Raw genomic sequence first — 14,826 nt, forward strand, 5'->3', positions numbered from 1 at the left:
ATCGTGCGGGTCCCTTCCTCTCCCCTCCCCCTGCAGCCGCGTGAGGTGCGCACGCTCGTGCTTCTTTTTATTCGATCATGGTTAACCCTGGTCAAAGAGGTGAGTGGGGCATTAAAGGACATTGCCTCATCAGATTCAAAATCCCAATGACAATTTAAGATGCTCTGTCTGTCTTTCATTGCACATTCTTTCTAGTCAAATGGACGATGTTCCAGAGACCTGGCACACGGGCACTGCCCGTAGCGAGCGCTTGTGCACAATGGTAAGGAGCAGGGAAGCGTGTTGTATGTCAGTGTGGTCTTAGGCAGATAAACTGCGTATCGAACAGGTTGTATTATGTAATGTTATTGGTAATAAACATCTGTAGTGGCATAATGTGTGCGGGGGGGCTATGAGATGCAGTGCCTGCCATCCTTATGCCACCCCTGAGGAAGACGCAGAAATGAGTGCTGAAAACATAGCTTGTTTATACCTTTGTGAGTAAATCCTTTTTACAAAAATGTCCGTATCGGGGGAGTGTGGGCTCTTCCTGCGAGCAGCGGTGGCAGGTGGCGATATTCTAAAAGCAGAAGGTATAGGAATATGTTCCCGTTTCCGTCTGTGATGTGCCAATCACTTGTGCATGCAGACAGTGACACCTTGCTACTCCCGGCCCCCATGGGTTTACGGTACTGTGTTATTATTTTCTCTGGAAAAAGTAATAAAATAGCAAATAACATTGTGTTTGTAGGTCAAAAGTGCTTCGCATACAAACCTGTCATTGCGCTAAAACAGTGGCACACCTTAAAAAACCCGAATCAGCCGCACAAGCCATATAGAAAAGTTTTGTGAACTAAAAATGTATTGCACGAAAATCCTATTCAATCAGGGGGATACGTCATCCGTAAAAAAAAAAAAAATTTGCAGTCACTTCAACTCCAACGATTTTCTCAAAGCCAGCATTGTTGAAGGATTTAAATTCGAAGCAATATGGGATGAGAATGTAGCTAAAACCTGCACTTTACTTAGGGTAGGGGAGGGAGAGGCTGCACGCCTGGGCTTCCTGTTATTCGGCCAGATGTGTCCACCTTCATGTGGTCGGGCATCCCCGTGCTGCTGCCATCACCTGAAACCGCCGCATGCCATTTGCGAGCAGATGACTTCTGCGAAGAGGGAGGGAGGAGTGTTTAAGGGGGAGGGCTCTTTTTATTGGCTTTCCTGCTCGGTTTTGCTTGCTGTCTTCCCGCTGTAGATCTTTAAAGTGCCACTCTCCAAAAGTAAATGCCTGCGTTAAGGACACACTGTTGTACGTCATTCCCTTTCGCCCTTTCTCTTAAGCAACAATGCAACGGCGCTCATGTAAAATGCCACAACACCTTTGGGTCGAATATATAAAACTGCAAAAAAAAGCATTGGCTTAGCCAATAGGTCTCACCTTTAAGGCCGTATAAGTGTTTAGTTATCCAGCACACTATCGTTGGTGCAACAACATCAACTATTGCATGCCTAAACACTTACAAGGTCCCAAAGGCGAGACCTATTGGCTGTGCCAATGCTTGTTTCTCTTTGTGGCAAGGGTCTCTGAACCCAGTCCATACCAGTCCTGTCCTCCCTGGTACAGCATCTATAAATCAGGCGTTTGTTAAGTATGACTACTCACTCGTAAGGTTCTCAAGGAGCTGGGGGGGGTGTAGGTTCCAGTCCATGACCACTGGGGGCGGAGACAACATTGTGAAAAGGAGACATAGCCTATTCAGGTGCAAGCAAAACTCCTCCCACTACTGTAAATGCAGGCTAGTTCTATTCAGCCCTGCGATAAGTAACCCAGGCAAGAAAGAGCACACCTCAACCCCCCTAGTGACATCTAGAGTGAATGCACATCCCATCTCCTGTCATTCATATACCAGACGCTGAATACACAGATGGTAAAGTAAGAAAATGCCCACTTTCAAAAATGTCCATTTTCAAACATAGACTTTTAAAACCACATTCACCAAATCTGATCCCTACTTCAAGTTACTCAAGTAAAAATGATACAGTGCAACCCCAATGATAAGCCTATGGGACAGTTAGCCTCTCAATAGTGAATATCGAAATACACAATATTGCACTATCAGGATATGTCATAAACACCAGTACGTGTTCTACCTTTCACATACACTGCACCGTGCCCATGGGGGTACCTACCAGTGTTTCAAGCCCACTAGCAGCATATGATTTAGAGGCCCTGGCGCACACTATGCACTGTACTGGGTACTTACCAGTAAATCAAATATGCCAATCACGTAGGGGAGACTTACACAGATTTAAAAAAGGGTGGGCTTAGTTGGCAGAGTACCACTACATGGAATTCTACAGTATTAAACAAAAACTCTGTGAATTCTGCTCCGCAACTCTGTTCCGTCTCACCCTCATTAATAAAACAGAAACCTCACATACCCTTGGTAAAACAACAAGTAACTCTATCTTTACATGCAAAAATGCATATAGTCAACTCACAAAAGTGAAAATGAAAATACAGCAAGCAGTGAGAGAGGTGATGATGATGATGTCCTCCCTAACCTAGGTAGAGAACCAAGCAGATGCCTTCAACACAAAGCGCACATCATGCTGAATGATTTGGTGGTGGTCCCATCCTCCTAGGAAGACCCCAAGCACTGTTATAGGCAAAAATACAATCCCAACCAAAGGCCCTGCAAAGCATTTTGGGACGGGATTCTAGAGTGCAGTGGTCTACCAATGTCTGGCACATTTTTACTTGGCCGGCACTGGCAGTGCTCTAAATAAATAAAATCCACGAAAGCCATAGGATGAAAGAAGGGGCCTGATAATCTTTATGTATGTCGTAATTTGCATGGTCGGTGTAGGAAGTGCCATCAGCAGCAGCAACCTCAGTAAGTAAGTAAGTGCTTTTACTGGCGGTGGTGACGGTCACTGAACCAAGTCAGAGGCCCCAGCAATAATACCACCAGCATCGGGCGGGGCATCCCACCGTGTGTATTGATACGACACAGTACAAAGAATCGTTCTAGTCACATACATGTGACACAAGCAGTGTGCAGCCAAATGATGTCACACCCGTCCCTGATTCCCAATGTCCCCAACGCACTTGTCTATTTACAACACTCCCTGGTCGAGATGACGTTTCTAAAATGAAAATAATCTCTGCACACACCCCCAGAGCTGGCTGTAAGTCCATTTGTGCCACGTCAAACACTTAAAAATATGGAGAACAGTAAAGAACACCTTTAAGCACTAGGGGCAGTCAAAAGTACACTTACTAACTGACATATAAGAATGGTGCTGGGGATAAAAGACACAACTCAACAATGCCTTCTTCTAATTGCCACCTCATTGGTGTCCGGCAAGATTGTGCCTGCCTCCATTAAATGTCAGTACACAATCTACTTAGTTTAGCACCGTCTTACTACCAATTAAATTCAAGGAACAGAATGACCATCAGCGCTATAATTAAGGCAGACGGATTGGCACACTGACATTTTCTCTCTCTTTCAGCAGCACCATTTTGCAGGTATCATTTCCTACTTTATTTTATTTGTGGCGAGAGATTTGTTTCATCGTCTTTGTGTAACCTTTACCAAATCATCTCCACTGAAGCGGTAGGATTATCTTACCAACAAATTTCTAAGTCTTTCTCATTGCCCTATACTCTTTTGTTTGCACAAGCAGTTTATTCGTATTTATTATTTAACAACTATATTGATTGCACAAAATACCAAAATGTGCTTTAAATGCACTTTGATTTAATCTTTTTCAAAATGTTCACAGGGTAGGCAAACCTTCTATCAAAACCTTACTTGGTGGAAGGCTCCCTTGCTGAAATTCAGATTGGGTATTACATCTGCCTTTCATCAGTGACAGTTGAAGATATGGGCGGAACCAATAGAGGAAGAGGTTGGAGCTAGTGGATGACATGGGGGGCACCAAAGGAATGTGGGCGTGGCCTCCAACAAATATTTGAGCACCTGGACTTCATATTTACAAATTAATCACTGGTTAAGGGACTTGTTTGTAGGCATCAGGGCAGGGGTATGGCACAGCCTGGGGGTTGGGAGGGGTTAGGGGTATTTGCACCTCAGGTCAGGAGGGGGACCAGGGGAGTTTGTACCTCATGGTGGTGGGGAGGGGAGAGGCAACCTTAGCCATATATACCCCTTTACCATTCATGCCTTTACTACAAAAATGCATGGTAAAGGAATGTGTGCTGAAGGAATGCTTGGTTAAGATGCTGTTATTATTAAGACTGTGAATTTTAAGCATGCAGGTGTAGGGAATTTGTGTTCTATCATAAAACAGGCTTATAGCCGTCATCATTGCAATACACTACACCCAACACAGTTCTCATGTATTGAACACAAATGTTTCCAAAAGGCAAAATGTGCCAATGAAAGGACACAAGTTCTACCCAATTAAATGTTGTACCGGAGAAAAGACCCTGGTCCAATAATGCTGCTGATCACATAAGGACTATCCGGACAGGAATACATTTATGATCATGCATCTGAAGAAGCCATTTCATTACCTTTTAAAACCTTGGAAACATCTGCTATACTCAAATCTACCCATTAGCCAAGTTTTTGTAGAGCGTGATGATTGAGTTATACATTGAGAGTCATAGGTTGGCCAGATGGAACTTTCATTTACGTATGTGTAATCTCAGTAATTTTGAGTTATGCATTTTGGGTGAAATTTTCAAAATTATGGTATTATATTGTGTTACGTGCTGTTTCAGCAGAAATGTATCAAAAGCTCACGGAAAAAGTGAACAAGCAGAACGCTAGCAGCTGCTGTTTGTGGCATTTTCTTTTTTTTTTACTCTTTTCTAGCACCACATGTGTCCTTGCATTCAAAATGGATGAAAGGATTCATTTAAGCTAAGTATAGTTCCAAAAGTCAGGTTTGCATTGGCATAATGATTGATTTCTGCATAGCCCTAGTCATGGACTGCTACATCCTACTTAAAAAGGATTGCACAGAGGAAGAGCAGCAGAGACATCCTTATTTTTATATTGTGAGAGATTTATGCAAAATGACCTACCTGAAACCATCAACCAACCCAGCCAACTGCCACAAGTTCCAGAAACAGGCATCTACTTGTGTGCGTTTCATGCAGTGCATCTTAATTCACAATTGTCAGCTGCAAAGAAAAAATCTATGGTCCTCTATATCTGCTGCTATCTCATAATCATTTCAAAATTTCTGTATCAAAGGGTCGGCTTCGGACATATCTTCATATTACTTTTGCACTTCTTTATTTTATTTGTGGCATTTTAACTAGAAAATAACAAAGGTACAGACCACCCTTTCTTGGAAAGCAGCTGCACCAGTGGTTGATGCACAAAGTGTTGGTAGCCCCATTACTGTCAGTGTTGGAGACTCAAAACTTGAAAGCTGTGGTCCTCAGGAGCACAGCAGTTGTCAATCACTCATGCCACTTGTGCTTTTCCAATGTTTGTTTAGGAAATGATGGATGATACAAACTTCTACATCAACACCTACAATGTCTTCACTAAAGATCCGGGGAACTTTAGGGCAATGCTGTGGAACACTGATGTCATCAACTGGAATCAATGCCTGCTGATACAAGGTAAGTGGAGCTGAACTTGTGAAAATGGATTTATTGACTGCACTGACTCTATTGAACACAAACAAACTGATGCCCATTTTTATTTGCTGAGCAGTCTAAGCATATACCTAGATACAAATTTAAATATTAGAACATGAAAAGGAACACTTTTCCCAATCAGCATGCTATAAACCAAAAGAGAAAAATTGCAACTTGTGTAGTGTGTGGTATTTCCTGTGCTTCCAGTGGATGAGGATTTGCGAATACGCATCTTGAAGCTCCAAGATCATTGGATAATCACTTCTCTGTGGCATCAGGAAGGGGTATTGGTGTGTTGCCATGTGAAAAACTTGTTTTTAGAGGAACTTGTTCAGTTCTCTGAAATCCAGAATAAGTCTCCATTGTCCTGTCATTCTTATCAGAAAGAATCCGTAATAATGATTTCTCTGGGATTTGGGCACCATGTCTACTACTCCTTTGAGAAGGAGGTGGAGAATGTCCTATTGCAGTTTCCTCAAGTGAGCATGACGTTGCATTTAGTGTGGACAGACAGGTGGTTTCTGTAGAAACTCCAGTGTATACCTTGAATGTGAAATCTGGAGCACCCTTCAATCTGATGTTTTGGATTCCAATGTGGAGGTAAAAAGGGAAATTCTCCCCTTTATTCTTTGAGAGGAGATTGCTGGGGAGGGCAGCTGTGAGGAGCCAAGCTTGTTTTGGTTGTCCTTGAAGGGTGCAAGCTAGGTACTCATTTTCACCCAGAAGATCTACCACATTCTGGTCTTTTGTTTCTGTTGAGTGCATAGACCCGGGTATACCTGGTTTTCCTTAGGGGATAATATGGCCTGCCTTAACCTCGTGCAGTTTGAAGCCTCTCCTGTAGGCCTGGGATCTTCATGAGCCATGAAAAGTTGTTAAGCCAGCACAACAATACTGCAAGGTGCCCAGTGGTTTTGCCATATCTTTATCGGTTTTAATATTCTACAATTCATTATAAGCATGCTTTCCAAGCAGCATATCTAGTATTTTTGTTTGAACTTTGAACAGAAAGTGTTGTCTCTCTATTACCCTGTTTTTGTACTACAGCTGCTCTGCCCCTGGCAAAAGCCTGTGTTTGAAATATATATTGCAATGTCAATTATTGTAGTTGATGTTGTTGCACAATCTTTGACAATGGTTTTAGCAGTCTCCCTCTTATCCTTTTAAATTAGCTTGATTAATGGTGAGATGTCATGAGACATTTGGTGATCTTAATGGCCCAAAATTGGCATGATATGTGCAACCTTGATTGATATTCCCACAATGGAACCAACTTTACGGTCAAAATTATCTAAGCACCTGCCATCCTTATCAGTGAGTGCAGATGACGGCGTGATTGGGTTCTTTGATCTACAAAGGGCCACAAACATGATAAGAGCGTCTTGTTTGTAATGGCAAGTGAAGTTGGTAGGGGCAGAGGTTGGGGCCCTGTATTTCCTTTCAAAATGGGGCACCAGCACTGAAACTGTGGCTCACATGAGGACAAGGGGAAGCAAGATGGCAGATGTGTGAGACAGCTTTAATGCAGATTTCTGACTAGCCTCCTGAGCCGCAAGCACGCCGTAGAAGCCCTATAGAGAATGTTCACGGGGACTTTAGCTGGTGTTTAGGGTATTGCTGCCTAACTGGGCATACACGGAGGCCGCAAGCGCAAACAGGTCAATTTTTAGAAAAAGCTCCTTGCTTGGGAGCAAGTTGTTGTTGCTGTTAGGGTTGGCCACAAGTACAATAGATTGTGAGCGGGCAGCTGCAATGGGGCCGATGACAGCTGGAGCCAGAGTTGTTAATCTCAGTGGTAGGGCTGCCCCAGGTTAGAGATAATCATTAGAGCACTGTGTTCTGTCGCCCCCCACACCCCAACCCCTGGCGGGAAGACAGACTTGACAGAGAAAGAAGACAGAAGAGACCCCTCTCCCAAGCATCTGGGGATGTAACTATTGATCTGCTGTGTAAGCTGGTGAAGAACTGCAGGCAGGTAACTGGGGTGAGAATGCTATCTATGTAGGAATCGTCACATCCTTTCTACAGAAGGGATGGCGCGTCAGTAGGACAAGAGTGCTTAAATTCACAGGGTTTAGGCTAGTGGGCATCAGTATGCATTATGGGTTTTGTACTCATCACTCAGTGCTTCTGGGCCTGGGGACTAGAGAGATTTGCTCATTTAAGCAATATAAGGCAATGTGATGATATTGAGTTAAGTCTGATAATGCCAATTTACATATTGTTTTGGAATTGCACAGGAGGAATGTGTGCTCTGGGGGCTGGGCAGAGAGTATACAGAACACCTCACCAGACCTATGTGTGGTCTGTTTGCTTCTCATGATGGGAGAGTGGAGCAAGGAGGGTGGCAAGGTGTGAGGGAAGTGGGTGGTGGGGTGCTTAGGGGGAGAAGGGTGTGAGAAAGAGGTTGGAGCATTGAAACAACACAAAAATGTAGTAAAAGTAATGGCAATGGCAAGAGAAGAACACTGTGGACCAAGTTGTGACCCAGATAAGTAGGGGCCTAGAACCTGCTATGACAAGGGGGGAGATGCCCATCCTGAGTGGTATAACCAAATTGTGTTCGGGAGAGGAACTGTGACAGTAAAGACCCAAATGAAACATGTCACAGGCAGGTAGATTAGGTAAATTAATTATTTTCTCAGTGAATGTTAGGAGTCTAAACAATAATCATAAGCGGCACAGGGTGGCAGAGATAAATAGAAGCCTGGGACCAGATATTATCTGTAAACTGGAGGCGCTATTCTCCTGAGGGAACAGGGACTTGTTAATGGTGTGGAGATATACCCTCCTTGCTTGTACTATCCAGAGTGCCTCTTCTGGGGGTAGCTATAGTGGCAAAAGGGAGCACCGGGCCATGCAGATGTAAGCTAGTTGACAGATTTGACAGATGGGCAGTTGTTGAATGATGAGTTGCAGGGCCAGGATTCACCATCTGTTTAATCTATGGTTCTAGTCTGAATTACTACAACACAATAGGTGTCACAGGGGGAGAAAGAAAGGCCAGGCCACCCTCCACTCAATGTATTATAAACAACAATTGGCTTCGCCTACATTACAATCAATCCTTGGAATCTGACAATTGTAAGGGTTTCCAATACTTTTCAATTCCCTAGAGTGTGTTCCCTATCACTACTCAAATTGTCATGGTGTATCAAATTGATGTGGTAAAAACCATCATAGGCTAAATCCCACCTAAAAATTACCAAGAGAAATGTGAGAAAAGTGTGAGAAAAGAGAGTGAGTACCTCACGGCAGTAACACCAAGGGGGCTGCTGGCTGGTACTCACCGGCACACCCACTTATCATCATAGGTTACTCCCTCTTTGTGTAGAAGAAAGATTAGTGTTTATTCTGCTTTTGGAAGAATCTCAAACCAATATAGTGAAGAGTAATAGTGAAACTTAAATAGAAGTGACCTATCAGTGCCTAGTGTTTTTGTAAGTGCCCATTGGACCCCTGTGAGAATCTGAAAATGTAATTCTCACCATTAAAAACTGGTGAAGCTTGCTGGCCTGACATAACTTTATTGAATGCTGCAAGTTTCCCCAATTAAAAATAGTTTTTGTCAAACCATAATCAATTCTGTACTGCCAACATGTTTTGTTGCTAAATCATTATGCAACTTCTTCAGGGCTGTTAGGCTGTTCACCTAAAACCTGTGATGGTACCATTTAAAACACAAAAAGGAATGCCAGTTGAAAAATCCATCTGACTCACAAGAGGACATAATGAATTCAAACGCTTTTTAACCAAGCAGTTTGCTGCATATAGTATACAATCTTTACCAAGCAGTTGCAAAGCCTTGTTGTACCAGCAACAGTCTTCACACTGGTACACAAGTCCTCTGATCACGTGCCCCTGGGGTGACTGGCCAATGTCTAGCCCCCTGCAGATGTCCAAAAAACTTGCTCCTTGATGTCTCATTCAATATCATGACCTTATGACAATGAAGATAGTCCTAGACCATGCATCCTGTTCAGCCACTCGTGAATGGAGTATACTAACTCCCAGCAAGCTCCCTTTCCTTGCCAAACCTTTAGCAACCACATCTATACAAAGTGTCATTTAGTATGCAAATCTTTCAAGTCGCTGGTCTCCCAACGCGCTCCCCTTGTCGATATGACCAACATGAAGTAAAATGTCCGGTTCCATTACTACACCAGGTCCGTCCATACTGCGATGTCTACATCACCACCAATATCCAACGGGTCCTGTGCAATCTCAAATCATGCCCTCACAACTAGCAGTGCGCGTCACAGTCTGTGTCAGAACTCCTAATGAAACTTCCAACAATGCACACCTCTCTCTCCCGCTTGCACTGCTTACCCCTGCCACGTCCCACCAGTGTGTTAGAAGCTCCGACAATGAGCTCGCACACCCGCGCGGCTTAAAAACAATCTTAGCCCCGCCCATCCGGCATAAAAACATCTGGGGTGGGCATCCGCCAATCGTGAATGGAGGCCATCTTAGAAAGGGAAAGCGACTACAAAGTGGCAAAACAAAAATTTGGATTGAATGAAGTAGGCTTTCAACATATTAAAAAAAACGATCCCTCTATTCAATCTATGTAGGACATTTTGTGTTCACAAGGGACACTCCTACTTTCCCTCACAATAAAAAACTCTCCCCAATCAGACTCTTTCAGTTATTTTTATCTACAGACTCAATGTTTTATTGACTTTTCATTAATAGAAAGGCCATAATGATACGTCATTACTCATAGAGGAATGTAGGTCAAACGGAGTGTCTGAAATGCTTCATCCCATTCAGTACCCAATAGTGCATTTTGTATCGTAAGGAATTACTGAACTAACAAGGTCTCTGGGATACAACATAGTATTCAGCCCCCCCCCCCCCCAAAAAACCTTATATGGGGAAAAAAGAAGGTATCGGGGGAACAAAGCATTTTAATGAATGTACCCTTTAGATAAACACAGAGTCTCCATATATGTGTCACTGACACCTATCTTGTCCCTACACCACTAACTCTCACCCCATTGTGATGTCGTGAAGGGACCCTCAAAGTGTAAGCATCCTGGTGTCTCTAGTCACACAGCTAGTAACATCTGCTGACTCTATTCCATTCAATGGAATCGTTCAATCCGTCCTGATCTGCTCGTTCTGAAAAAATCCATTGGCTTCTTTCCTTGTCAAAATGGATTCAACATTGTGTGTTTCACACAACACTCTTTCAAGAACAGTCCATTTCAAGTCCCTGGGGTCATGTCATTTCTCATTAAAGTGCTGCACTAGCCGAGTGGTCAACCTCTTGGCCTTGAGAGTGCTTAAATGCTCTTGTATACACACTTTCACCTTCCGTGAGGTTAGACCAATGTAGTGCAGCCCACAGCTACAGGTTAATCTATAAATAACATTGGATGTATTACAGTTACTGAACTTGTTTACAAACCACGTCCTACCATTATGCATGTCACACTTTTAGTCACCTGAGTGAGATTGCATACCGAACATCCCCAACACAGGTAATGACCAGATGGGAGGTTGGTTAACTGTGGTATTATGGGAGTGCGGGTTTAAACAAGTTTATCCTTCAGGTTGGGCGCTCTTTTAAACGCAAACCGTGGAGGTACCATTTTACTAGTGGCAGTATCAAGAATGGACCAGTGTTTCCTCACCATCTGTCTCATTTATAACGTAAGTGTATCAAATGTAGTGAAAACAGGGAGACGCTCTTTTCTCTCCTTTTGCGCTCCTCTCCAAAAACACATCACGTGGAGTATTTAAAGCGTGCTTGCGTGCTTGCTTAATAACTTTAGTAGGATATTCCCTTTCCTTTAACTTAATCACCAGTTCTTCTGATTGTTCCATGAATTTACCAGTTGTTGAGCAGTTGCGATGATATCGCAAAAAACTGGCCCACCGGGAGATTATCCCTTAGGGCTCTTTGGTTGAATGAGCCATAATGGAGGAGGGAATTCCTGTCTGTTGTCTTATGATGGACATTGGTGGACAACCCCATGTCCACCGCTGTAATGTCCACATCCAGATATACAGCAGATGTATAGTCAAAGGAAGATCCCTGGACAGGTTAATCCTATAACACTCACTCGCAGTCTATCATTACAATGAAAATAGTGTCGGGATCACTGATCACAGACTAGTTTGTAACATTCATGATATTTTATTAAAAACATATATTTGAAATAAAATTTCAGCATGAAATTAATTATGCTGAAAGCATAAAATGTACTAGACAGTTTTCATATACATTAAGACACCACAATATCCAATGAAATTAAAAAAACGATTGAACACAATTATATTAAATTATACAACACAATATTTTAAAAGAAACACATTTTCCACAAAAACAGTACAATTTTCAACTTTAAAAAAAGATAAAAAAGATCAAGAAAAGATAAGAAGTAGAAAGGAGAAAACCCCACATAGAAAAAATACCAAATTTTTCAACTGATAATTCAATTCAAACGCCTTCAATCAAATGTGTAGAGATTTCTGGTACTACAATCAGCAAAATATCCAGAATCCCAGAGGCTTGAATTTCATACAGAAAAAGCGTCGACGCGTTTCGGTGTATCAGACCATTAATGCGGTTACACCTTCTTCAGGACAATTTCATTTGGGGTCATCTCATTCAGTCAGCAGGTATCCATGCTCCAAATGAGGTTAATTCTGAATCGCGGTGTTGGACAATTTTTCACCGCCTCCAGAAGGATTGGAAAGGTACAACTTGATCCAATTCGATTTCAAAGGACTTTTATGCCGACTGGCTTCCTTCACTCCTTGATTTTAGAGCATTACTCTTTGATAATAAATTCTTCATATGGGTAGACGCAGGAACCTTGTATTATTGGAGGTGTCACTTTCCCCGTGGTTCACTTTATTTTTCTGACACTTGTCTTGCTTCAAGATAAGGATTTTATAGATATTCACGTGTGTCTTTTTAATCTTCCTGTAGTGCTCGCCACGGGTACAGCCCTTCGCGTCCTCTCCGTTTTGTCCTCTCCGTTTTGTCTACTCTGGGTAGACAAAACGGAGAGGACGCGAAGGGCTGTACCCGTGGCGAGCACTACAGGAAGATTAAAAAGACACACGTGAATATCTATAAAATCCTTATCTTGAAGCAAGACAAGTGTCAGAAAAATAAAGTGAACCACGGGGAAAGTGACACCTCCAATAATACAAGGTTCCTGCGTCTACCCATATGAAGAATTTATTATCAAAGAGTAATGCTCTAAAATCAAGGAGTGAAGGAAGCCAGTCGGCATAAAAGTCCTTTGAAATCGAATTGGATCAAGTTGTACCTTTCCAATCCTTCTGGAGGCGGTGAAAAATTGTCCAACACCGCGATTCAGAATTAACCTCATTTGGAGCATGGATACCTGCTGACTGAATGAGATGACCCCAAATGAAATTGTCCTGAAGAAGGTGTAACCGCATTCATGGTCTGATACACCGAAACGCGTCGACGCTTTTTCTGTATGAAATTCAAGCCTCTGGGATTCTGGATATTTTGCTGATTGTAGTACCAGAAATCTCTACACATTTGATTGAAGGCGTTTGAATTGAATTATCAGTTGAAAAATTTGGTATTTTTTCTATGTGGGGTTTTCTCCTTTCTACTTCTTATCTTTTCTTGATCTTTTTTATCTTTTTTTAAAGTTGAAAATTGTACTGTTTTTGTGGAAAATGTGTTTCTTTTAAAATATTGTGTTGTATAATTTAATATAATTGTGTTCAATCGTTTTTTTAATTTCATTGGATATTGTGGTGTCTTAATGTATATGAAAACTGTCTAGTACATTTTATGCTTTCAGCATAATTAATTTCATGCTGAAATTTTATTTCAAATATATGTTTTTTAATAAAATATCATGAATGTTACAAACTAGTCTGTGATCAGTGATCCCGACACTATTTTCATTGTAATGATAGACTGCGAGTGAGTGTTATAGGATTAACCTGTCCAGGGATCTTCCTTTGACTTTAAATTGTCCTGAGTACCCTGTTCCCTGGAACCTGTGGGGTCTTCTCTCGATTTATCGACTACAGCAGATGTATTACTGATTGACCACGTGAACCGGAGGCACTCATCAACCTGGTTCAACCATGTCAAGAACGCCAAACGATGGTCCTCTGTACCTGTCCAGATACAGGACATCATCAATATATCTACTCCACAGGGAGATATTCCCTCTGAAGGAATTGGAGGTATGATGTATAAAATTCTTCTCTAACTGGCCTACATAAATGCAGGCCAGACTTGAAGTAACCGACACCTGCAGGTACAATTGATTTTTGGACTCAAACAAAATTATGTGTAAGCGCTCGTTCAATACATTGCAGGACAAGTGACTGAGGGGTGTCATAGAACCATTCATGTGCCCCCAGAGCCCATGCTGCTGCCACCAGCGTGGCATCCTGGGGGATGCTGGTATATGGTAATTCAATATCAATAGTGACCAGCAATTGGTTCTCTGGATCAAACTCCACTGTCTAAAGAATGTTCAATATATCAGTGGTGTCCTGCACATATGAATGTTGTGTGATGACTGCCTCCCTCAAGAAAAAAATCTGCGAATTGGTACAAGGGCTCCAAGACTGACTGAAATACCCGAAACAATCGGGCGCCCTGGAGGCGGACGTTGTGGCTTATGGATCTTAGGCAGAAGGTAAAATGGCGGGACCAACGGTTTCTGATTAATAATAAAATCCGTCTCTTTAGATATTATCCATTTCTTGTATACTCCATTCACGAGTGGCTGAACAGTATGCATGGTCAAGGACTATCTCCATTGTCACAAGGTCATGATATTGAATGAGACATCAAGGAGCAATATGAAATTTCTTGTTTTTTGCACATCTGCGGGGGGCTAGACATTGAGCAGTCACTCCAGGGGCACATGATCAGAGGACGAGTGTACCAGTGTGAAGACGGTTGCAGGTATGAGGAGGCTTTGCAACCGCTTGGTAAAGATGAGTTTATATATACTATATGCAGCAAACTGCTTGGATAAAAAGCGTTTGTATTCATTATGACCTCTTGTGAGGCAGAGGGATGTTACAACTGACATTCCTTTTTGTGTTTTTAACGGTACCATCACAGGTTTTAGGTGAATCTCAAGTGAAGTTGAGAATTGGAACACCTAACAGCCCTGAAGAAGTTGCATGATGATTCAGAAATGAAACATGTTGGCAGTACAGAGTTGATTATGGTTTGACGAAAACCATTTTTA

The 14,826-nt window shown here is 42.3% G+C and overlaps 1 protein-coding gene across 1 annotated transcript in view; it reads left to right on the forward strand.

Annotated features, from left to right (window-relative positions):
• Positions 1-14,826, forward strand: part of LOC144769015 (glycine N-acyltransferase-like) — a 379,686-nt gene that overhangs the window by 177,575 nt on the left and 187,285 nt on the right. Inside the window, exon 3 of the mRNA XM_078653014.1 lies at positions 5,461-5,587. Coding sequence (XP_078509140.1) covers positions 5,461-5,587 — 127 coding nt within the window. The remainder of the gene's footprint in view (positions 1-5,460; positions 5,588-14,826) is intronic.

The sequence above is a fragment of the Lissotriton helveticus genome, chromosome 1_1, assembly GCF_964261635.1.
Source record: "Lissotriton helveticus chromosome 1_1, aLisHel1.1, whole genome shotgun sequence".
Lineage (NCBI taxonomy): Eukaryota > Metazoa > Chordata > Amphibia > Caudata > Salamandridae > Lissotriton > Lissotriton helveticus.